At 39.7% G+C, this 23,138-nt stretch overlaps 3 protein-coding genes across 4 annotated transcripts in view; all 3 read left to right on the top strand.

Moving 5' to 3' along the window:
- The first annotated feature begins 4,224 nt into the window (after positions 1-4,224).
- On the top strand, positions 4,225-9,412 carry ASDURF (ASNSD1 upstream open reading frame). 2 transcript variants are annotated; one of them, XM_050751928.1, is made up of 4 exons: positions 4,225-4,433; positions 6,725-6,778; positions 8,479-8,508; positions 9,052-9,412. In XM_050751928.1, the coding sequence occupies exons 1-4, from the start codon at positions 4,290-4,292 to the stop codon at positions 9,067-9,069; spliced, it is 246 nt and encodes an 81-aa protein (XP_050607885.1). In that variant the 5' UTR covers positions 4,225-4,289; the 3' UTR covers positions 9,070-9,412. The 2 variants fall into 2 exon arrangements, with proteins under 2 accessions (XP_050607885.1, XP_050607884.1); XM_050751927.1 differs by having other exon boundaries at positions 4,226-4,433; positions 8,433-8,508.
- Positions 9,144-13,966, top strand: ASNSD1 (asparagine synthetase domain containing 1). The gene is made up of 3 exons (XM_050751880.1): positions 9,144-10,607; positions 10,893-11,074; positions 13,571-13,966. Exons 1-3 carry the CDS (start codon positions 9,144-9,146, stop codon positions 13,854-13,856), a joined length of 1,932 nt encoding a protein of 643 aa, XP_050607837.1. The 3' UTR covers positions 13,857-13,966.
- Positions 13,967-17,900: 3,934 nt separating this feature from the next.
- The window catches only part of ANKAR (ankyrin and armadillo repeat containing), a 71,348-nt gene continuing 66,110 nt past the window's right edge, over positions 17,901-23,138 (top strand). Inside the window, exons 1-2 of the mRNA XM_050751033.1 lie at positions 17,901-17,991; positions 19,645-20,280. Coding sequence (XP_050606990.1) covers positions 19,680-20,280 — 601 coding nt within the window. The 5' untranslated portion in view covers positions 17,901-17,991; positions 19,645-19,679. The remainder of the gene's footprint in view (positions 17,992-19,644; positions 20,281-23,138) is intronic.

The raw sequence follows: 23,138 nt of genomic DNA, 5'->3' as shown, positions 1-23,138 counted from the left end.
ATTTATGAATGATAGAATTCCTGAATGGAATAAATGGAAAAAAAAAAAAGATCCAGGGTCTTGTGAATCTTGTGGTAAAAATTTTCAAGCCCAGATAACTAAGCTTTCTCTAAATAGTTCAACTAAGATACTTTAAACCATATACCTTGTAGAAAAAAACCCAGTTATTGATTTGAATTCACAAAGAACTCTACCTACATGTGTTTTGTCTTCAGTAACTTGACTCTAAGTAAAATCACTACTAGTTCAAATATTAGTGCCAGTGGTACAATAATATTGTCTGGTTCTTGGAACAAAAGTCTGCCAAGTTCTAACCGCTCAACTTCCCTCCTACCCTTTCAATTCCTCCCCTCCCCCTGTTCCCTTTGTATATTCCTCCTTCTGCAAAAGCCATCCTGTCCCCTTTCTTTCAAGGGACTTCAATCACAGTGGCAGCCACACCTATGATTATAACATGAAACCAGCAGGAAGTATGGCCTTAATAATTTAATCTCAACTTCCATTAGAAAATAATTGGAAACTCAGATACATAAACATGTGTTGTTTTGTTTTGTTTTACTAGGACAAGCCAACAACCATAGCATGGTAATGGTTCTACAACCAAAACAACTGAACCTACAAGCAAACACGGATGAACTGAGCTCACTTGCTTGCTTTCACTGTGGTAGCAATAGTATTTTCCTAATTGTGAAGACCCCAACACAGAGTTACATGTGGTCACAAACAGATATTAATTAATCATTTGGTAAAACTTTATTATTGCTAACGATCAGAAGTAGGGCAAAAACACTTGAGCTGTGAAGAGCTCTGCATTATAGTGAAGGCATTGTATGAAGAAAAACATCATCTGAGTACATAAACAATTATCACTAATATATCAGTTAGGCTTTATTTGTCCCTATTGCTTCACTCAGGTGGAAATACTTCCACATGTTTTTAAAGCATCTAAATTCAAATTCAGTAACAATAAATGCTTCATCATTATTTGCAACTCATCTGATAGTAAACATTTCATAACTATTTTATTTAATGGGACCAGCCATGTACTGTGACCTAAATCACAGACTATTACATTTAATTTTGTTTCTTCAATAATGTAGACCAAAATGTTTCAAGCATGTCCTCAGTCTTTGGGAAAGAGGTGGACAGTGGCACTCATATGGAAGAGTTCCAGAAGAAGCCAAGATAATTTCGATTAACCTTTTTTGTAGCTGTCAGACTATGTGAAGACACAACAGGCTTGGGCGGCATATAAAGCATCTTTCATTGGTGTCATTCACAAACCACACTGACCTCTAGATTGTAAAACAGAACTATCAACAGCGAAATCTTCAAATCCAACTGGCAGGAGAGCAGTGGATTGGAAGGAAGACCAATATGCTTAGATGAGGGGTACGTGAGGCACCTGGGCAGAAAATTTTAAGAGCACTTACTGCAGGACCCTGAGAGTCAGTGCATCTTCAAATTTGCACCCTACCACACTCACCACATATTAGGTTTCTGCCCTGCACAAGAGCTCCAAAGTGAAGTTGGCTGCAAGAGCCAGGGAGGACTGATGTCCACATTCCACAGCTTTGAATCAAAGCTTGAGAACCAGCCTTATCTCAAGTAAAAAGGATTTACTAATCTCTAGACCAGTACTTTGGAGACTCTGCCATTTCCCTTGAGAGACCAAGACCAGCCTGGTGTGCTTTGTTACTAGGGCAACAAAGCATTCTCCCTGCATTCTCCCCGCAAAGACTTTATGTTAAGGATCCAGTAGTTCCTTTCCCAGATCCTAGAGCCCCGTTGGAAAACATCAGTCCAATATCTCAGGTCCTGTCACCTTCTGACAGAATTATTGATACAAATCACCTATTTAGACTGTGATATTAACTCTCCCTTGACTTCTCCCCCTTGGTCCTACGGCCTACCTTACTTCCCCATCTACTACAATAGAAGGTGGGGCACAAAGAAGACCAATATCCTAGGATGCTCAGTCTCTTCAGCTTTACAGATAAGCCTCACTATTACCTCTAAACAAAGTGGAAGCCAGTCCTGGCAGTTCACCTATAATCCCAGCATCTTGGAAGGCTGAGGCGGGCAGATAGCTGGAAGCCAGGACTTTTGAGACCAGCCTGGCCAACATACTACCATACCCCATCTCTAACAAAAATACAAAAATCAGCCGGGTTGGTGGCACACACTTGTAATCCCAGGTACTTGGGAAACTGAGGCAGGAGAATAGCTTGAATCCAGAAGGCAGAGGTTGCAGTGAGCAGAGACTGTACCACTGCACTCCAGTCGGGGCAACAGAGAAAGACTCTGTCTCAAAACAACAACAATAATGACAACAACAATTACAACAACAAAGTGAAGTGATACTTCACTTTGGAGCTTCTTCCTAAACTTGGATTCTTAAAATGTTTCTAAACTAGCGGTTTTGTAAGAACTCTTTTCCTTAAAAATCTGGCACATTTAAAATATTGGAAATTTTGGGCTTTTAAAAATATTGGGATTATATCAGTGCTTATTTATCTCTATAAACTAGTCAGAACAGAGGCCCTTTAATTAGAGATATTATAGTGGGATTTATTAATACACTCCAGAAGTAGGGAAATATTTTATATTCACCCAGGGAGACATAAAGTCTGTTCTAAGTTAGACACACACAGACACATAGAGAGGTTATTGCTTCTGTTTTACAACTTCAATCTCAGGTCAAAAGTAAACAAAAACCACAAAAATTCACCAGCTCTTCTGCTTGAGCGGCCTTTATGTTAAAACAAACAAACAAAACCTCACCAACCCACATCTCAAATAGCTGTCCTCCTTCCCTCTCAGTGGACACAAAAGTAATTAATTAATTTGAGCTCACAAACGATAAACAAAAAGACTTACAAACTGGTGTCTCTTTCGCCTCTCTTATTTATTTATTTGAACGCCTGGCCTCAAGCAATCCTCCCACCTCAGCCCCAAGTGGTTGAGATTACAGGTTTGAGCCACTGCACCTATCTACCTCTCTACCAAGAAAGACTAGACGTCCATCATCCAACAGATACCACCAAATGGTTAGACCACAAAACCAAACTCCCAATCATTGCTGCTATCAATGCATCAGTAATGTATAAGTTATACCTGAATAGCCTATCAGGAATATACAAATCAGAAACAAAAACAAAATTCTAAAAATCAATTAAGAAGGAAAAATATATAACCACTTCGGATTTCTCTAAGAGCAAATAAAAAACATGCCTGGACTTAACCCATGATGTATACATTTCTGTCGCGAGACAGTTTGATTCATCACATAAATCCACTTGGGCATCTCTGTGGAACCTTAAGATTTCCAATAATATAGTATAATTCTCAAAAACCTAAAATCATGTCTCTAATGTGAACATAAAACAAATACATGTCAAAGTTTTATTCAACTCATTAGTTAGTGAGGGAACCGATAAGACTTTAAAACCAATACAGAATATTAGAGAAGCTAGGCATATATTAATAAAGAAATGTTAGGACACAATTGCAGGGTTAGAGACAAAGCTGACGAATGTGTTACAGAACAATACATCATAACCTGTGTTGGTATCTGGTACACCAAAAAAATTATTTGCATCTCTACCAAACCAAAATCTCTACCAAAGTTAACCTTTGCCCCTAGAGAATTGTAAAACAGCCCAGTCAAGTCAATATAATAAAGTCAAGTTCAGAGCAGCACTGAAAGAACATCCAGTAAATAAATCTCTTTTGCCTATTTCCAAGTTTTAGTCATTTTTTTCCACGGAAGTGAGATATTGCAAATATTGCAGGGGACATAGACATACTAAAAAACTACGAATTCATCTGAAATTCATACTGTATTTTATCCGGCAACCCTAACCACGAGTTAACCAAAACTTTACCAAGTCTGTATAGTTCTATTGCCAACACAGTATCTCCTATGTTCCTCAACTTCATCTTTCCCTAGATAATACATATTATATTAAGAGCTATTTCTATTGCACGGCTATTCTTTACATTTACCACTGGAGGGCGCACATAACTCGTAGTATACTAGATAAGACGTCATGAAGAAACCACCTGAGCGTTTCTGCATCTCAACCACTAGAGGCCAGTACAGGAACCTCAGATTTTGCAACCAGACTGTTTACTCACGCCCTAAGCAGCCACGCGCAGGCGCGAAACTCCTCCCCAGGCCAGACACGCCCTGCGCATGCGTTCAAGTGAGCGCGCAGACGCTGTTGGTAAAACTCGCGGGAAAAGAAAGGGTGCGCGCGGCTGGAAGCGCGCATGCGCGGTGACTAATGCTCGCGGTTCCTTCAGGGCCGAGCATACTGCGTTTCTTGCGGTGGGTGGAAATGCCCAACCGAGGGACGCGCCCAGAGGACAGCCCTGTGCTGATCCCCACCGACAATTCGACCCCACACAAGGAGGATCTTAGCAGCAAGGTGAGTGTCAGACGCAATGAAAGGCTCCTGGACTTGGGACTGGGCGCCACAGGACCCTAAAGTTGGTCCGCAGGGGACAGCGTGGGGCCTGCCCGGGACTCGGCTTTGCCCTGCTACTTTTCTCTTTTTATTCTTAGCACTTGACAGCTACAGTTAGTCCTTTTATTTTCTGAAAACAGTTGCGAAAAGGGAGATATTGAAATTTGCCCCGAGACACGACCCAGGTGGCAGCGGGGCGGAGTTCTGGTTGGGTGTTTTTAAACTTTGGGAAATACCGCCCACCCCAAATCTGTTCCATCGCAGATATTCTGCATCCGGTTAACCATGCCAGCAACCTGGGATCCATCCTTGACGCCCATCATGGAAGCCTATCAGTTCTACCTTTGAAACTCATTTCAAATATGTCCCTTTATCACCGTGAACACTTACCACCCCAAATAAGCCACCGTCATCTGCCATCGGGACCCCCGCCCCCCTCCCCCCCCCGCAAGGGCTTCCTAACTGGTCTCTCCTCATCCACCTGTTAGCTGCTGCTTCTCCGTTAACCAAAGCAATGGTCCTAAAACACGCATTGGGTTGTCACTGTTATACCAAAAAGGGGGAGCGAGGAAGCCAATATAATATAAGCCTTAACTGCCATAAACAAACAAAACCTTTAAAGATAAATGGGGATGGGGAGGGTTATAGCCCTTCAGGTATTACATGTCCTAGATTCTACTTTGGTTCTGTCCCAAACTTGCAATGACATCTGGGCAAGTCTCTTTAATCTTTTTGTTATCAGTTACCTTCTTTGAAGTAAAGTGAAATGTACACCTGTCATTCCTAAAATGGGAAAGCCCTGTACAAACGTTAAGTCTCAAAGAATGTTTACAAATTCGGCCTTGGAATTCAACCTCATTACCACAGCTCTGCCAACTGGGGAGACAGAAAGGTGCACACTCATGGGAATTGGGGGTGAATTTTCAAAAGACACACAGTCCATTCTGATTACCACCATTGCAAGCCCCTTACGCATACTGGTGGATACAAATCCCTGAGGTGTGTGAGGTAGCACAAATATTATAAAAGCTGCTTTTAGAGGCTCGTGTGATACTATGTAATTAGTCGTGTTCACAAAATAAATAGTTAAAGAGTTTAAAAGAAACTTAGTTTTCACTTAGTTGAGCCCTCCCCTACAAATAAATAAAGCCCAGGTCAGCACTGTGGCCCAGGCCGGTAGTCCCAGATACTCGGAGGCTAAGATGTGAGAATCACCTGAGCCTGGGAAAATCGAGGCTGCAGTGAGCTGTCACCTCGCCATTGCACTCCAGCCTGGGTAACAGATCAATACCCTGTTTGAAAAAAAAAGAAAACCAGTTCAACAGTGCCAGCTCCATGCTAGCCATTGAGCTAAAAAGGGAAAAATACAAAGATGGAACATGATAGGTCTTACTGTCCCCAAATAAGGCATTGCTTGATTTGAATGTGTTTGACTGCACTGATTAGTACATAAAATCATGAAAATATTGAAAAAAGTAACCCACCCCTCATTCAATTTGCTGTTTTTTTCCCCCCATCTAAATCACAGCTTAATTGAAAGACTGGAATTCCTTTTGGTGTATATCATATATGTATGTGTGTGTGTATATATATATATTTTTATATATATATTTTTTTCTTTTTTGAGATAGAGTTTCGCTCTTCTTGCCCAGGCTAGAGTGCAATGGCGCAATCTTGGCTCACCGCAGCTTCTGCCTCCCAGGTTCAAGCAATTCCCCTGCCTCAACCTCCTGAATAGCTGGGATTACAGGCATGCGACACTATGCTTGGCTAATTTTGTATTTTTAGTGGAGATGGGGTTTCTCCATGTTGGCCAGGCTGGTCTCGAACTCCCGACCTCAGGTGATCCACCTGCCTTGGCCTCCCGAAGTGCTGGGATTACAGGCATGAGCCACCGTGCTGGGTCTGGTGTATATCATATATTTTTAACAAAGGGTATAAACCTTGTTGAGTAACTGTAGTCTTTGGTATGATTGCTGGTTACGAACACCAAATCCCCTGTCTAATCTTAATGGGTTACCTAACATTTTGCAAGTCTAATCACTGTTTTTTCTCCTCCAACTTTTCCCCAACTGGACCCCCACACAGACTGCTGTTGAAGATAATCTGTATATTCATGAACTGCCCATTTGGAAAACCAGTACATCATAGCCCCTTATCCCATCTCTAATTTTAAAACAACCCCTTAAGGGATTCTCATTGAACATACTTTGAAAACATCTAGCTTAAGGAGTTTTTCTTTATTTCAATAGATTAAAGAACAAAAAATTGTGGTGGATGAACTTTCTAACCTTAAGAAGAATAGGGTGAGTTATTATAGGAATTCTGAATAACAAATATGTGGGAGGTTTATTTATGTTAACTATATATTAAAGTTATAAGAATTATATATGAGATTTAATCATACTTTAATAAAATGTATAGTATTTCAGCATCTTTTTAAATTGCAAGTGTCTATTTTTTAAATGGATAGATCTCATAGTTGAAGATGTCTTTTTTCTATCATACGCTATTCACATTGCATTTGCAACAAATGATACTAGTTGTATTTTGGTATCTTGGAGCTGTAATCACTGATGATGTTTATTTTATACCCTGAATTTGGTGTTTTCTTTTGATACAAACAAACTTTATATTGAGATGAGAAGAAACTTTTCTTTCAAATGAATGTGGATAATTATTGAACAAAAAAAAATACATTGCTTCCCCTCCCTCCAAAAAATTTTTACATAGATTTTTATAAATGTGTAACATGGTTATTTAATGCCATTTCCATTAATATAAATAAGCAAGCTACTGCTTTGTGTATAGTTTCAGTGTCAAATTACATTTTAACATTCAGGAACAAATGAGTTTGAGCTCTTAAAAGTATTTTAAAGATTATGTAATAACTGGTTAGATATTTCTGATGTTGTCACTTATGGAATATTAGAAGTTGAAGCACATAAAAAAATTAGCTGGGTGCCTGCCTGTACTTCCAGCTACTCGGGAGGCCGAGGCACAAGAATCTCTTGAACCTGGGAGGCAGAGGTTGCAGTGAACTGAGCGCATCACTGCACTCCAGCCTAGGCGACAGAGCAGGACTCCATCTCAAAAAAAAAAAAAAAAAAAAAAAAGTTGAGGCAGAATTAATACAGACTTTCTCTAGAGGGCAAATTGAGGGCAAATCTCAACAACTCAAACTATAACACTTTGACCCAGCAGTTCCATTTATAGTAGTTGATACTTAGGAGAGAATCATGGGAGTTCACGAAGATTTAGTTACAAAGATATTCATCACAACGTTGATTTACAATAGCAAAGAGTTGGTAGCACTTTAAATGTTTAGTATTTGAAGCGAGCAAATAAACTGTAATATATTATACCTGTATAGCAGTAGGTATAATTTGGTTGCCGTAGCTTGCTTTGCCATTTTTGTGTTCTTGTAAAATAACACTTACTGATAAGAAAAAGTGTTCTCTGGTGAAACCCCGTCTCTACTAAAAATACAAAAAATTAGCCGGGCGCGGTTGTGGGCGCCTGTAGTCCCAGCTACTCGGGAGGCTGAGGCAGGAGAATGGCGTGAACCCGGGAGGCGGAGCTTGCAGTGAGCCGAGATCGCGCCACTGCACTCCAGCCTGGGCGACAGAGCGAGACTCCGTCTCAAAAAAAAAAAAAAAAAAAAAAGAAAAAGTGTTCTCAATATATTGCTCATTGATAAAAGCATAAATCTGCAGGTACAGTAAGAACATTTTTTGTTAAAATGTATATGGAGAGAAAATAGTTTCATTTCAGTAGTAGCACTTTCTGGTAGTTGGGCAATGGATGACTTTTATTTGTGTTTTTGCTTATCTGTGTTTGCTAAAGTATAGTACTAAATATATATTACTGAAGTTCAAGAATTAGTGATAATAGGGTTAAGGATTTTAACATCTACTTTTTAGATCAAAATTTGATTTTAGCCTAAATTATGTTTTCCAGAAAGTATATAGGCAGCAACAGAACAGCAATATATTCTTTCTTGCAGACCGAACAGAAATGCTATCTGAGAGCAAAAGTAAGTTTTTTCTTTTTTGTGGCTTTTGGGGGTTGCCTAAATTATACTCATCTGAATGTTAAAATATATATCAAAAGATTAATGCAGCAGTTTGGTTTTCTTCAAGTTAGCCTTCCAAAGATGAGTCAACAGTTTAAAAATATATATATATATCATAATATGTGTTAGCAATAGTTATTAACATGTGCTTTAGAGTTTCAAACAGGTCTAAGTATGACAAACAATTACCACTTTCTACCTTTGTGACTTTGGGTGAAATACTTTAAGCCTCCAAGGTATTGTGGGATCTAAATAAGATGCTGTGTAAAAAGTGCTTAGCCAAGTGCTTGGGCCAAAATGAGCACCCGGCAAAACAGAAGCTATTTTTGTAAAAGATAAACATTCTTTGTTAGTAGCCTGTTGTTAATTATCATTGGCACTGGCACAGTGTGTGTGTTTATATAGTTTGATTTTGGTAAACAGCTTGTTTTGCCCTCTGAATTGCTAGGTAAAAGTCCAAGAATTTTTATGTTATTTAATATTTATTCTCCTTCCCTGCAACAGGTATATTGGATGAACTGAAAAAAGAATACCAAGAAATAGAAAACTTAGAGAAGACCAAAATCAAGAAATAGTCAACCTAATTTCACGTAACAATGTGTGGCATTTGTTGTTCTGTAAACTTTTCTGCTGAGCATTTCAGTCAAGATTTAAAAGAGGGCTTACTATATAATCTTAAACAGCGGGGACCCAATAGTAGTAAACAATTGTTCAAGTCTGATGTTAACTACCAGTGTTTATTTTCTGGTCACGTCCTACACTTGAGGGGTGTTTTGACTACCCAGCCTGTGGAAGATGAAAGAGGCAATGTGTTTCTGTGGAATGGAGAAATTTTTAGTGGAATAAAGGTTGAAGCTGAAGAGAATGATACTCAAATTTTGTTTAATTATCTTTCCTCCTGTAAGAATGAATCTGAGATTTTGTCACTCTTCTCAGAAGTGCAAGGTCCCTGGTCATTTATATATTATCAAGCATCTAGTCATTATTTATGGTTTGGTAGGGATTTTTTTGGTCGCCGTAGCTTGCTTTGGCATTTTAGTAATTTGGGCAAGAGTTTCTGCCTCTCTTCAGTTGGCACCCAAACATCTGGATTGGCAAATCAGTGGCAAGAAGTTCCAGCATCTGGACTTTTCCGAATTGATCTTAAGTCTACTGCCATTTCCAGATGCATTATTTTACAACTGTATCCTTGGAAATATATTTCTAGGGAGAATATTATTGAAGAAAATGTTAATAGCCTGAGTCAAATTTCAGCAGACTTACCAGCATTTGTATCCGTGGTAGCAAATGAAGCCAAACTGTATCTTGAAAAACCTGTTGTTCCTTTAAATATGATGTTGCCACAAGCTGCATTGGAGACTCATTGCAGTAATATTTCCAATGTGCCACCTACAAGAGAGACACTTCAGGTCTTTCTTACTGATGTACACATAAAGGAAGTAATTCAGCAGTTCATTGATGTCTTGAGTGTAGCAGTCAAGAAACGTGTCTTGTGTTTACCTAGGGGTGAAAACCTGACAGCAAATGAAGTTTCGAAAATGTGTGATAGGAAAGCAAATGTTGCAATCCTGTTTTCTGGGGGCATTGATTCCATGGTTATTGCAACCCTTGCTGACCGTCATATTCCTTTAGATGAACCAATTGATCTTCTTAATGTAGCTTTCATAGCTGAAGAAAAGACCGTGCCAACTAGCTTTAACAAAGAAAGGAATAAACAGAAAAATAAATGTGAAATATCTTCTGAAGAATTCTCTAAAGATGATGCTGCTGCTGATGACGACAGTCCTGATAAACATGTCAGTGTACCAGATAGAATCACAGGAAGGGCGGGACTAAAGGAACTAAAAGCTGTTAGCCCTTCCCGAATTTGGAATTTTGTTGAAATTAATGTTTCTATGGAAGAACTGCAGAAATTAAGAAGGACTCGAATATGTCACTTAATTCAGCCGTTGGATACAGTTTTGGATGATAGCATTGGCTGTGCAGTCTGGTTTGCTTCTAGAGGAATTGGTTGGTTAGTGGCCCAAGATGGAGTGAAATCCTATCAGAGCAGTGCAAAGGTATGACACAGTGTTTCTTCTGATAATTTCTGAGACCTATTTTTGACCCTTAAAGCTTGTAGCATTTTGATTGTAAGAATATAGCATATTTTAGTTGCATTTAAACTACAACACAACATATGTGACTTCTTTAGAATTGGATATATTTTACTATTTTCTGTCTTTATCTTGTTTTTCTCCTAAAGTGTTATCTTTAGGTTTGCAATTTTTAAGCTTTTCTTTTATCTTGTTTTCTTTACTGTGTGGTTGATAACATTTTTATATGGATTTCTTTAAACCGCATAGGTAGTTCTCACTGGAATTGGTGCAGATGAGCAACTTGCAGGTTATTCTCGTCATCGTGTCCGCTTTCAGTCACATGGGCTGGAAGGATTGAATAAGGAAATAATGATGGAACTGGGTCGAATTTCTTCTAGAAATCTTGGTCGTGATGACAGAGTTATTGGTGATCATGGAAAAGAAGCAAGGTAATTCTAATCATTTGAGTGTTGTTACGGTATTTTTATAAAAACAGCAGAGTTTAAATGGAGACTTTTAAGTTTGTTTTCTCTTTGGAGACTGTTCAGATGAATAACAGCAGCAATAATAGCTTGGCTTTATATTATAAACACAGTCAGAAACAGAGCTGGGAAGAGCCAGGAGAGCAGTTATTTTCTAGAACTCATTCTCTAAGAAATGTATTTTCAGTAATTTTCAAAGGTAACATAATGACAGGATTGTTTTTAAGACTATAGTGAAAAAGACTGTTGAAGTAGGCCAGGCATGGTGGCTCACGCCTGTCATCCCAGCACTTTGGGAGGCCAAGGCGGGCGGATCACCTGAGGACAGGAGTTCAAGACCAGCCTGGTAAACATGGTGAAACCCCACCTCTACTAAAAATACAAAAAAAAATGAGCTGATCGTGGTGCCACATGCCTGTAGTTCAGCTACTCGGAAGGCTGAGAATGGCTTGAACCCGGGAGGTGGAGGTTGCAGTGAGCCCAGATCACGCCACTGCTCTCCAGCCTGGGAGACAGTGTGAGACTCCGTTTCCACATAAAAGACTGTCAAAGTAAAACTGAGATAGTGAAATACTAAGATAAGGTATGTAGAGGGTTTTGTTCAGCTTTTAATGTTTGCTTTCCTCCCAGGAAGGGCATAAGCCCCACCTGCAAGCCTTCTTCTCCGATGTTATAGAAACTGGCTTTGTCTCTGTAGACATTTCTGTATGTACAGATCCATGCTGATTTGAAGGTAGTCCTCACACTGGATATTCCTCTGCCACATGTTTTTGAACACAATTTAGTCACATATTGCAGATTACCTAAAACCTTCAGAGAAACCAAGGCACTTTCATGTATCTATTCTTGCTTTTCAGGTTTATTTTTACCTATATCATATTTCTGAAGGTAGTGAACAAGTACAGTATTTGAATAAAACTTTCTAAGACATTAAGTAAGGATAAAGGAAGATGTGACATTTAGTTATAAAGAGCAAAAATCCATTCAAGTAGGCTAATTGATTCAAGTAGGTAGTTTATTACAAGGGTACAAGCATCCAAGAATAGGAAGTCCAAGTAAGCTCCCTGAGAATTAAACATACTACAGTTTCTCTCTCTCTTTCTCTCTCTCAGACTTCATTGTTTCTTGTCTCTACTTCAGTCTTTTCCTCTTTCCACTGACTTGTAGCTGCCTTTACACAGTTGTCCTTCTTAAGTTTCTGGTCCTAGCCAATGTAAAAGTTTGGCTACTATGTCATTATTCTATCATAATTTTCCAGATTTCACTATAAAGTGATAACTAATACCATAATAAAGTCCATAAACTGTTAAACTGTTTTCTCTTTGAAGGACGTGAGAGAGAAGGAGGTAGAAATTCAGTATGTTATTTCACCTAGGTCATAGAGAAGGGAATTTGTCTAGTAAAAGCACCTACTTATGAAAGTGTTATATTATGCTCAAATAAAAATGCATATGAAGAATGTTTAAAGCAGCTAATACAGAATTGTGATATAACAAATATAGTGGCTAGATCTAAATAATTTGTTATGTATCTTGACATACATATTAACAGTAGTGTGTTGATTTGATTCTCTAATTAAATTTGCTTTTGCAACTCATTCATTTTTATTTAATATTCCACATAACAAATGTCTTTGCCCTTTCCAATCTCTTAACCTAGACTAAGATGTAATAAAACGGAAACACTAGTGTAACTGTATTGCATTTGGAGATGTGGGATGGTGGGTGTTAAAGTATTTTAAACAGAAAAAGAACAGAATTTTGTAGAAATTGGGGAAGCAAAAGGGCAGAAAGTTATTTTTTTAATCTAATATTTTGTTTCTAGGTCATCCCAGAATTTAGGGGGAAAAAATCTAATATTTTGTTCTGTTACAGTAATTTATCACCATTTAATTGGTTTAAGTATAATTAAACAATTTTGATTAACAAAATTTTACCGTGTTTTGCAGGTTCAGGCTGTGGAGCCCTTCTACATTGGTTCCATATCCCTAAAGTGTCATTTCTTTCGTTGTGATAAAGATCAGACACAGATTGAATAGTTAGTTAAGATCATGCTTGTAGGCCAGGTGTAGTGGCTCACACCTGTATTCCTAGCACTTTGGGAGGCCGAAGCAGGTGGGTCACTTGAGTTCAGGAGTCCGAGACCAGCCTGGGCAACGTGGTGAAATCTCATCTCTACCAAAAATACAAAGATTAGCTGGGTGTGGTAGTGCTCGCCTAGGTGGAAAAAAAAAAATCATGTTTGTTTTCAAGGCCTCCACAAAGATACCTTGTAAGACAATTTGAAACTATTTCTGGACACAGTAAGCCTAATTTATTTATTGAGACTTAGACTATTTTGTAGTATATGTCATGTGTTATGAAACACTTAGTTTGATTACATTTTAGCTATAAAACTGTATAAATCAAAGCAGGTTGATTTTATTTTTACATAGTGGTTATATTATTTATCTGTTTATTTTAGATTTCCTTTCCTGGATGAAAATGTTGTCTCCTTTCTAAATTCTCTACCAATTTGGGAAAAAGCAAACTTGACTTTACCCCGAGGGATTGGTGAAAAACTACTTTTACGCCTTGCAGCTGTGGAACTTGGTCTTACAGCCTCTGCTCTTCTGCCCAAACGGGCCATGCAATTTGGATCAAGAATTGCAAAAATGGAAAAAAATAACGAAAAGGCATCTGATAAATGTGGACGGCTCCAAATCATTTCCTTAGAAAATCTTTCTATTGAAAAGGAGACTAAATTGTAATGTGATTCACAGTGTAACAATATAAAAATACGTTTTTATATAATTACTTATATAAAAGTAAGATACTCTGCTGCTTTATTATTGTATAATAATAGTAGTTTTAAAGTTCATTTGGTTGAATTTTCATTTTTTCCTGTTACAGAACTCCTAAAACCATGGAATTTCCTTAGTGATAGGGAGTATCTTTTGTTATTCGTAATAAGCCCCTTTTGATCACACCTGAGTTTATGCTAATGCGGTGACTTAGAGTGAGGTCTCTAAATAGCCTTTAATACTTGCAGCTTGGGAGGCCAAAGCTTGGGAGGCCAAAGCAGAGGGATCTCTTAAGTCCAGGAGTTTGAGACCAGCCTGGGCAACATGATGAAACCCCATGTCTACTTAAAAAAAAAAAAAAAAAGGCCAGAAAATGAACTGGGCATGGAAGCATGTGCCTCCCTACTTGGGAGGCAGAGGTGGGAGGATCACTTGAACCCAGGAAGTGGAGGCTGCAGTGAGGCTAGGATCACACCGCTGCACTCCAGCCTGGGTGACAGTGAAACCCTGTCTCTAAAAAAATAAATAAATAAATAATAAAAATCAAGAGATTAGAAAAGTTGGAATTTCATCCCTACCCACCCACCTCTGGGAGGGAGAGTGTTGCTGAAGGTTAAGGTCTATTAAACTCTATAAAAACTGTGGAACAAGATTTGATGAGCCTCTGGTTTGCTGAACATGTGGAGGTGCTGGGAGTGTGGCATGCCCAGAGAGGACATGGAGGCTCCCTCTCACTGTAATATTTTTTGAATACTTTGCCTTATGCATCTCTTCAATTTGGCTGTGCTGAGATGTATCCTATATCATAAGCCAGTAACGTAAGTATTTCTATGAGTGCTGTGAGTCATTCTAGCAAATTATCAAACCTGAATAGGGGGTCATGAAAACACCCAATTTATGTAGCTGGTTAATCAGAAGTACCAGAGATCCAGACTTGAAATTGCCATCTAAAGTAGAGACACCTTTGGCACTGAGCCCTTAAGTTGAAGGATCTGACACTAACTCCAGGAAGATAGAGGCAGGATTAAACTGTAGGATACCCAGCTGGTATTCAGAGAGCTGGAGAATTGCTTGGTGTAGAAAAAATCCACACATCTGATGTCAGAAGTGTTGTGTGAGAGGGAAGAGAAAGTTTGTTTTCCCAGACTCACTCTCTTTGATAGTTCCATCCAGAAATGATTCAGTTCCCTCTCCTCAGGGACCGTGGTTTAGACAGGGTCGTGTTTCACAGATGAAAGAACTACAGGTTTAAAGAAGTTAAACAATTTGCTTGAGGTTCATCCTCCTGAACAGTACTTGTTACTTCTATTACATCTCTTTAGGCAGGTCATTTTCCCACCCCAATAACTTTTTAAGATTACAGTTGACCCCTGAACAGCACATTGGAACTGTGCAGTTCCACTTATATGTGGATTTTCTTCTGCCTCTGCCACCCCTGAGACAGCAAAACCAGCCCTTCCTCCTCCTCCTCAGCCTACTCAACCTGAAGACAAGGATGAATACGTCTTCCTCTATTTACCATGTCTTGCCTCTCATCCACAGTCACTCTCCCCACCTTTTTGTCTATTCACTCCAACCTGACATCCACCCACATTACTCAACTGTTAACTGCCATACCAGTGTCACTGTGAAATCTGTCCATTAGGGTTGACACTGTTTCTGGATCTGGCCACCCTTTGATTCTTTAATCATAGTAGCAAAGAAATTTTATGATCCTGACAAACAGGTCAGTAACCTGGCAAGGGCTTTCACATGCCCCGAATTTATTCCCTGAAAGATACAATGTTCAACCCAAATTTAGATACTACCTACATAGCTTTCACCCCTCAATCTGGAAGCAGACAACTTCAAGTGTCTCTGTGGACCTGAGCACTAAATTGACATTGCTTATATTGGGAGTAGATGAACTTAAGAGGTTTGCCCCACGGCTTAGAATTGAATATTATAACAAAAATACAGTTCAATACTGAAAATAGCTATGACTTAATAATGCTATATTCCAGGGGCTACTCTATTCTATGAGATTTAAATGTATTAATCAGTCAAATTTTTATAAAGGAATTTCCAGGTCATCTGCTCCAGAAGGATACTTGTGAGAGAGACAGAGAGAGAGAGAGGATATACATGCATGTGTGTGAACAAGAGGGCCTGGGTGTTTACAACCTTCTGCTATTCAATCTCATTAGCTCTGGGATGGAGTCCTGTGTTGATCCTTTAAAAAAGGAGACAACTCTTTACCAAGATTTGGGACACATGGAACAAACCATTTGTCTACCTGGGGGTGGGGGGAAATCCTTGAAGTAGGAGAATGTACATATATGGTTCATATTAAGTGCAAACATTCACATCTCTGTAAAAAAAAAAAAAAAAAAAGCCCTGGAATAGTCCTCTTAAATTAATATTTATTTCCATGGTAGCTAAAATAATGACTTGATTACTGGAAGAGAAATTCTGCCCCAAACAGTCACCAAGAACTTCCATGTTGCTACATTCAGTGGAAGAGTTTGTTCTCGTCTCCCCTGACCGAGCAGCAGCATCCAATAAAGTTGGCCATTCCTTTTTTTTTTTTCCCCCACACACTTCTTCGGCTTCTGTGACCAATTTTGGTTTTCCTCCTGCCTTCTTGGCTGTTCTTTCATTGTCTTCTTTGCTGATTCCACTCTCTCTACCTGACCTTTAAATGTTAAATTTCTCGGGTCTCTAATCCTTGGTTCTCAACTCCTCATTCTGTACGCTCTCCCTTGGTGATTTCAACCCCACCCCTGGCTTCAATTACTATAAACCTGCCAAAATTTATACGTCTAACCGTTACTGCCATTCTTAGCCCAGAACTGTTTATCTAAAGCATATCTCACATCTCAATTTCTCTCACAGGTATTTCAAGGTCAATTATGTACACAACTGAACTCTTAATCTTGCCCTGATATCCTGTTGCTCCTGACAAAAATGTGGCTCTCACTTGGACACAACCTTCTTTTTCAACATATCCCCATTCAATCTGTCACCAACAGGCAACCTCATTATTTTTCAAATCTGTCCACAGTCCCTGAGCCCCACCTCCACTGCCACTACTCTAGGCTAATCCTTTGGGATGAAATTCAAAATCATTACTCAGCAGCCTGCATGATCTGTCGATCGCGCACCTCTGCAGCTCGGTTTGTGCCCCCATCTCTCTTGTTCCCTAAGCAGGGTTTTGCTCGGTTTCTCAATCATTTCAACTTTGTTCTCACTTCATTTCTTTCTCTCCTGCTGTTCCCTGTTTCTGAAAAGCTACTTGTCCAGTGCTTTGCTTGGGTAGCTCTTTTTCATTTTCTAGGCCCGGAGGGGGAAAGGGCACTTCCTCAGGCAGCCTTTCCGAGCCCTGAGCTAGGTTAGCTTTCATTCGAGTGCTGTCATTCCATCTAATATTGGCACACTGTTAAATATAGCTGCGAGATAATCTGTTCAACTGTAAGCTTCTTGGGGTTTCGTGTCTGCCCTGTTTTCTAGGGTTTCCAGTGCCTGACTCATAATAGGTGTTCCATAAATGCTTGTTGAATGAAAGAATGATGATGGAGGTGGCATTCCAACTCGGGACTGCCTCAACGCCCGGCGCTTTCTCCTCTGCCGCTCTGTTTTGGTGTTTTAGCAGAGGCAGATAGTGAGGGCGGCACAGTGCCCACGGCATGCGGCTGGACTGAGCGCTAAAGCGGGCTTGGGAAGATGAGCACGCGGCGGGTCTGAGCCAGCCAAGGGGCCGGGCGCCGCCTGGGGGCGCTGGTGCTGCTGCGGGATGCACCAGGCCTAGTCGCCCGCAAGCTCCGCCTCAGGAGCGGCCCCGCCACCCCACGACCCGGAGGACCAACCGCTTCGACCCGCCCCCGGGCGGCGGCAGTGTTGGCCGGCGCGGCGAGGAGGGCCGGGCAGACACGGTGGGGCGAAAAGCCCTGAAAGTTCCTCTCAGTTCCTTCCGGTGCGCCTCCCGCTGGCCCATGCAGGGGCCCTGAGGGCGGATTCAAGGCCCCGCGAGAAGTCATCTAAGGCGGCGACGACTGTTCCCAGCCCCACTGGAACGGCGCGGACGCAGCGCCCCTCTCTCGGACAAGAAAACAGTCATTCTAGAGTAGGTTCCTCCCCTTTCCTTGTTCTATCCCCTTTCCCGTGCCCATGGCTAACGCGAGCTGCTTTTAGACGTGGGTCTGGGCTTGAGTATGGACAGACGTGGGTTCTGTTTCTGAAAGGCGTAAAACCTCAGACATGTCCTGCAACCTCCTGGTCTCCGTTTCTGCCTCTATAAAGTGGGCATAACAAGGTCTGACTCACTCACCTGGGGTCTCAGGTGTGGCGCCCAAACAAGCAGTATCAGCATTTCCTGTAACTTTACTAAAATGCATATTTCCTGGCCCCACTACAGCTCATTGAATCAGAAACTCAGTGGTGGGTTTCAGTGATTTGTATTTGAACAAGCCCCAGGTGATTTTGATACAAGCTAAATTTTGAGAACCACTATATAATAGAGACCAATCAGATGAAATAAATAAAACCATTCTATAGTAAAGAGCCTGACATATAGTAGATGCTCAATAAATAGTAGTTGTGGTTATTATTATTTAAGGAATAGAGAGGCATTCATTGGCACAGAAATTGAAGGTTAAGCAGTTGCTGCTTTCCTTTTCTTTTTCTTCTTTTTTGAGACAGTGTTTCACACTTGTTGCCCACGCTAGAGTGCAATGGCGCAATCTTGGCTCACCGTAACCTCTGCCTCCCAGGTTCAAGTGATTCTCCTGTCTCAGCCTCCCTGAGTAGCTGGGATTACAGGCATACCACCACGTTTGGCTAATTTTGTATTTTTAGTAGAGACGGGGTTTCTCCATGTTTGTCAGGCTGGTCTCGAACTCCTGACCTCAGGTGATCTGCCTGCCTCGGCCTCCCAAAATGCTGGGATTACTTGCGTGTGCCACCGCGCCCTGCCCTTTCCTTTTCTTTCATGCAGGTCATTATAGTCTTGCTTTAAAAAACTGAAAACAAAATAAATATCCATATGGTTTGGATATTTATCCCCGCCAAATCTCATGTTAAAATAGATTCCCCAATGTTGGAGGTAGGGCTTGTTGTGGGGTGTTTGGATTATGGGGGCAGATCCCTCATGAATGGTTTGATGCTTTCCTGGCAGAGTGAACTCTACCTCTGAGCTCATGAAAGATCTGTTTGTTTAAGAATAGACACCTCCCCTTTCTCTCTATTGTTCCCTCTCTTACCATGTGACACACTGGCTCCCCTTCCCCTTCCACCATGATTGTAAGCTTGGTCTCCCCAGAAGCTGAGCAGATGCTGGTGCCATGCTTGTACAGCCTGCAGACTTGTGAGCCAAATAAACCTCTTTTCTTTATAAATTATGCAGTCTCAGGTACTACTTTATAGCAACACAGACAGACACAAACATACACAAAAGAATGCCTCTCCAACAACAAAATAGGTATGTAACAGTAGCTTCTCACACATAAACTTAACATTTCTTTTTGACATGCATCTTCTTGTCTTTTGACTTCTTTGAAAAGCAGAACATGGTTAATATTAAAGATTTTATAATTTTAATTATTTTAATTCAAATTTCAGCTTTCATGTACTGCAGTTATTTTTAATTTGAAAACTGTAACCGTTGACCATGAAAAATTAACCTTATATAGGTGAAAGGTACAGATTTATTTCTACAGAAATCCAGTGTCATTGCCATGTCAGATTTTATTGATAATCTTTTCCTTTTTATTCATTGCAGAAGTTTCAAAAAGGACACACTAGATTTAATTGGAAATGTTAAGATTGCCCAAAAAAGGATTACCTAGATTTGAGCAAGTTCAAGATGAAGAAACCTACCTGGAAAATTTAGCAATACAAAGAAATGCATCTGCTTTTTTTGAAAAATATGATCGGAGTGAAATACAAGAGTTACTAACTACTGCACTAGTTAGCTGGTTGTCTACCAAAGAAGATGTTCGCTCTCAAGGAGACCTCCCGTGTGGAATTATGAGTCAAATGAATAATGTAGGCTTCTCCACTGCAATCCTACTGACTCCCGTGGACCCTACTGCCCTCTTAGACTATAGAGAAGTCCATCAAATGATAAGAGAGTTGGCTATTGGAATTTATTGCCTAAATCAAATCCCTTCCATCAGTTTAGAAGCTAATTATGATCAGAGTTCTTCTTGTCAGTTACCTCCAGCTTATTATGATACCAGAATTGGGCAAATTCTGATTAATATTGACTACATGCTGAAAGCACTATGGCATGGAATATATATGCCCAAAGAAAAACGAGCTAGATTCTCTGAATTGTGGCGTACCATCATGGACATTGATGCCGATGGAAAACCTCAAACAAATAAAGACATTTTTTCAGAGTTTAGTTCAGCAGGTAAGAGAATTTAACACTTCTTAAAATATTTTTTTTTTTTTTTTTTTTTTTTGAGACGGAGTCTTACTGCGTTGCCCAGGGTGGTCACGAACTCCTGAGCTCAAGCCATTCACCCACCCAGGCCTCCCAAAGTGCTGGGATTACAGGTGTGAGTCACTGCAGGTGGCCCCTTCTTTATTTTTATTCAAAGCCATTTTTTAAATGTTTAAATTTTATTTCAGTAGTTTTTGGGGGAACAGGTGATTTTTGGTTACATGGCTAAGTTCTTTAGTGGTGATTTCTGAGATTTTGGTGCACCGGTCACCCGAGCAGTGTACATGGTACCCCATGTATAGACTTTTATCCCTCACTCTCCTCCTTCCTTTCCTCTAGAGTCCCCAAAGTCCATTATATCATTCTTATGCCTTTGCATCCTCATAGCTTAGCTCCCACTTATAAGGGTGAACATAGAATACTTGGCTTGCCATTCCTGAGTTACTTCACTTAGAATAATGGTCTCCAACTCCATCCATGTTGCTGTGAATGCCATTATTTCATTCATTTTTATGGCTGAGTAGTATTCCATGGTATATATATTTTCTTTTTTTTTTTTTGGAAATGGGGGTCTCCCTATGTTGAACAGGCTGGCCTCGAACCCCTGGCCTCAAACGATCCTCCCATCTTGACTTCCTAGAATGCTAGGATTACAGACATGAGCCACCGCACCCGGCCACCACTTTTTCTTTATCTACTCATTGGTTGATGGGCATTTAGACTGGTTCCATATTTTTGCAATTGCGAATTGTCGTGCTATAAACATGCGTGTGCAAGTGTCTTTTTCATATAGTGACTTCTTTTCCTCTGGGTAGATACCTGGTAGTGGGATTGCTGGATCAAATGGTAGTTCTACATTTAGTTCTTTAAGGAATCTCCATACTGTTTTCCATAGTGGTTGTACTAGTTTACATTACAATTCCACCAGCAGTGTAAGTATTCTCTTTTTACCACAACCATGCAAACATCTATTATTTTTTGATTTTTAAATTATGGCCATTCTTGCAGGAGTAAGATGGTATCTCAGTGTGGTTTGATTTGCATTTCTCTGATAATTAGTGATGTTGAGCATTTTTCATATGTCTGTTGGCCTTTTGTATATCTTCATTTGAGAATTGTCTATTCATATCTTTTGCCCACTTTTTGATGGGAATGTTTGTTTTCTTTTTGCTGATTTGTTTGAGTTCCTTGTAGATTCTGGATATTAGTCCTTCGTTGGAAGCATAGTTTGCAAATATTTTCTCCCACTCTGTGGGTTGTCTGTTTACTCAATATGAGTTTCTGTTTCTTTTGCTGTTTAAAAGCTTTTTAGTTTAATTAGGTCACATCTATTTATGTTTGTTTTTGTTGCATTTGCTTTTGGGTTCTTGGTCATGAACTGTTTGCCTAAGCCAATGTCTAGAAGGGTTTGCCCAAGTTATCTTCTAGAATTTTTATGGTTTCAGGTCTTAGATGTAGTTCTTGATCCATCTCGAGTTGATTTTTGATAAGCTGAGAGATGAAGATCCAGCTTCATGTGGCTTGCCAATTATCCCAGCACCATTTGTTGAATAAGGGTGCCCTTTCCCCACTTTACGTTTGTGTTTGCTTTGTCAAAGATCAGTTGCCCATAAGTACTTGGTTTTATTTCCAGGTTCTCTATTCTGTTCCATTGGTCTGTGTGCCTATTTTTATACCAGTACCATGCTGTTTTGGTAAGTATAGCCTTGTAGTATAGTTTGAAGCAGGTAATGTGATGCCTCCAGATTTATCCTTTTTGCTTAGTCTTGCTTTAGCTATGTGGGCTCATTTTGGTTCTATATGATTTTAAGATTGTTTTTTCTAGTTCTGTGAGGAATGATGATAGTATTTCTATGAGAATTGCATTGAATCTGTAGATTGCTTTTGGCAGTATGGTCATTTTCACAATATTGATTCTACCCATCAATGAGCATGGGATGTGTTTTCATTTGTTTCTGTCATTAATGATTTCTTTCAGCAGTGTTTTGTAGTTTTCCTTGTAAAAATTATTCACCTCCTTGATTAGGTATATTCCTAAGTATTTTATTTTATGTTATGTTATTTTACTTTCTTTTGTTTTTTGCAACTGTTGTAAAAGGGATTGAGTTCTTGATTTGAGTCTCAGCTTGGTTGTTGTTGGTGTATAGCAGTGCTACTGATTGGTGTTCATTGATTTTGTATCCTGAAACTTTACTGAATTCCTTTATGGCATCTAGGAGGTTTTTGGATGAATCTTTAGTGTTTTCTAGGCATATGATCTTATCATTGGCAAACAGCCACAGTTTGACTTCTTCTTTACCAAATTGGATGCCCATTATTTATTTCTCTTGTCTGATTCTTCTGGCTAGGACTTCCAGTACTATGTTGAATAGAAGTGGTGAGAGTGAGCATCCTTGTCTTGTTCCAGTTCTCAGGGGAAATGCTTTCAACTTTTTCCTGTTCAGTATAATGTTGGCTGTGGGTTTGTTATAGAGGACTTTTATTACCTTGAGGTATGTCTCTTCTATGGCCATTTTGCTGAGAGTTTTAATCATAAAGCAATGCTGGATTTTGTCAAATGCTTTTTCTGCATCTATTGAGATGATTTTTGTTTTTGATTCTGTCTATATAATGTATCATATATATTGACTTGCATATGTTAAACCATCCCTTCATCCCTGGTATGAAACCCACTTGATCATGGTGTATTATCTCTCTGATACGCTGTCGGATTCCATTAGTATTTTCTTGAGGATTTTTGCATCCATGTTCATCATGGATATTGGTCTGTAGTTTTCTTTTTTTGTTATGTCCTTTCCTGGTTTGGATATTAGGGTGATACTGAC

This window comes from Macaca thibetana, chromosome 12 (genome assembly GCF_024542745.1).
Source record: "Macaca thibetana thibetana isolate TM-01 chromosome 12, ASM2454274v1, whole genome shotgun sequence".
Classification (NCBI taxonomy): Eukaryota; Metazoa; Chordata; class Mammalia; order Primates; family Cercopithecidae; genus Macaca; species Macaca thibetana.
This window is presented reverse-complemented; position numbering and strand designations above follow the sequence as displayed.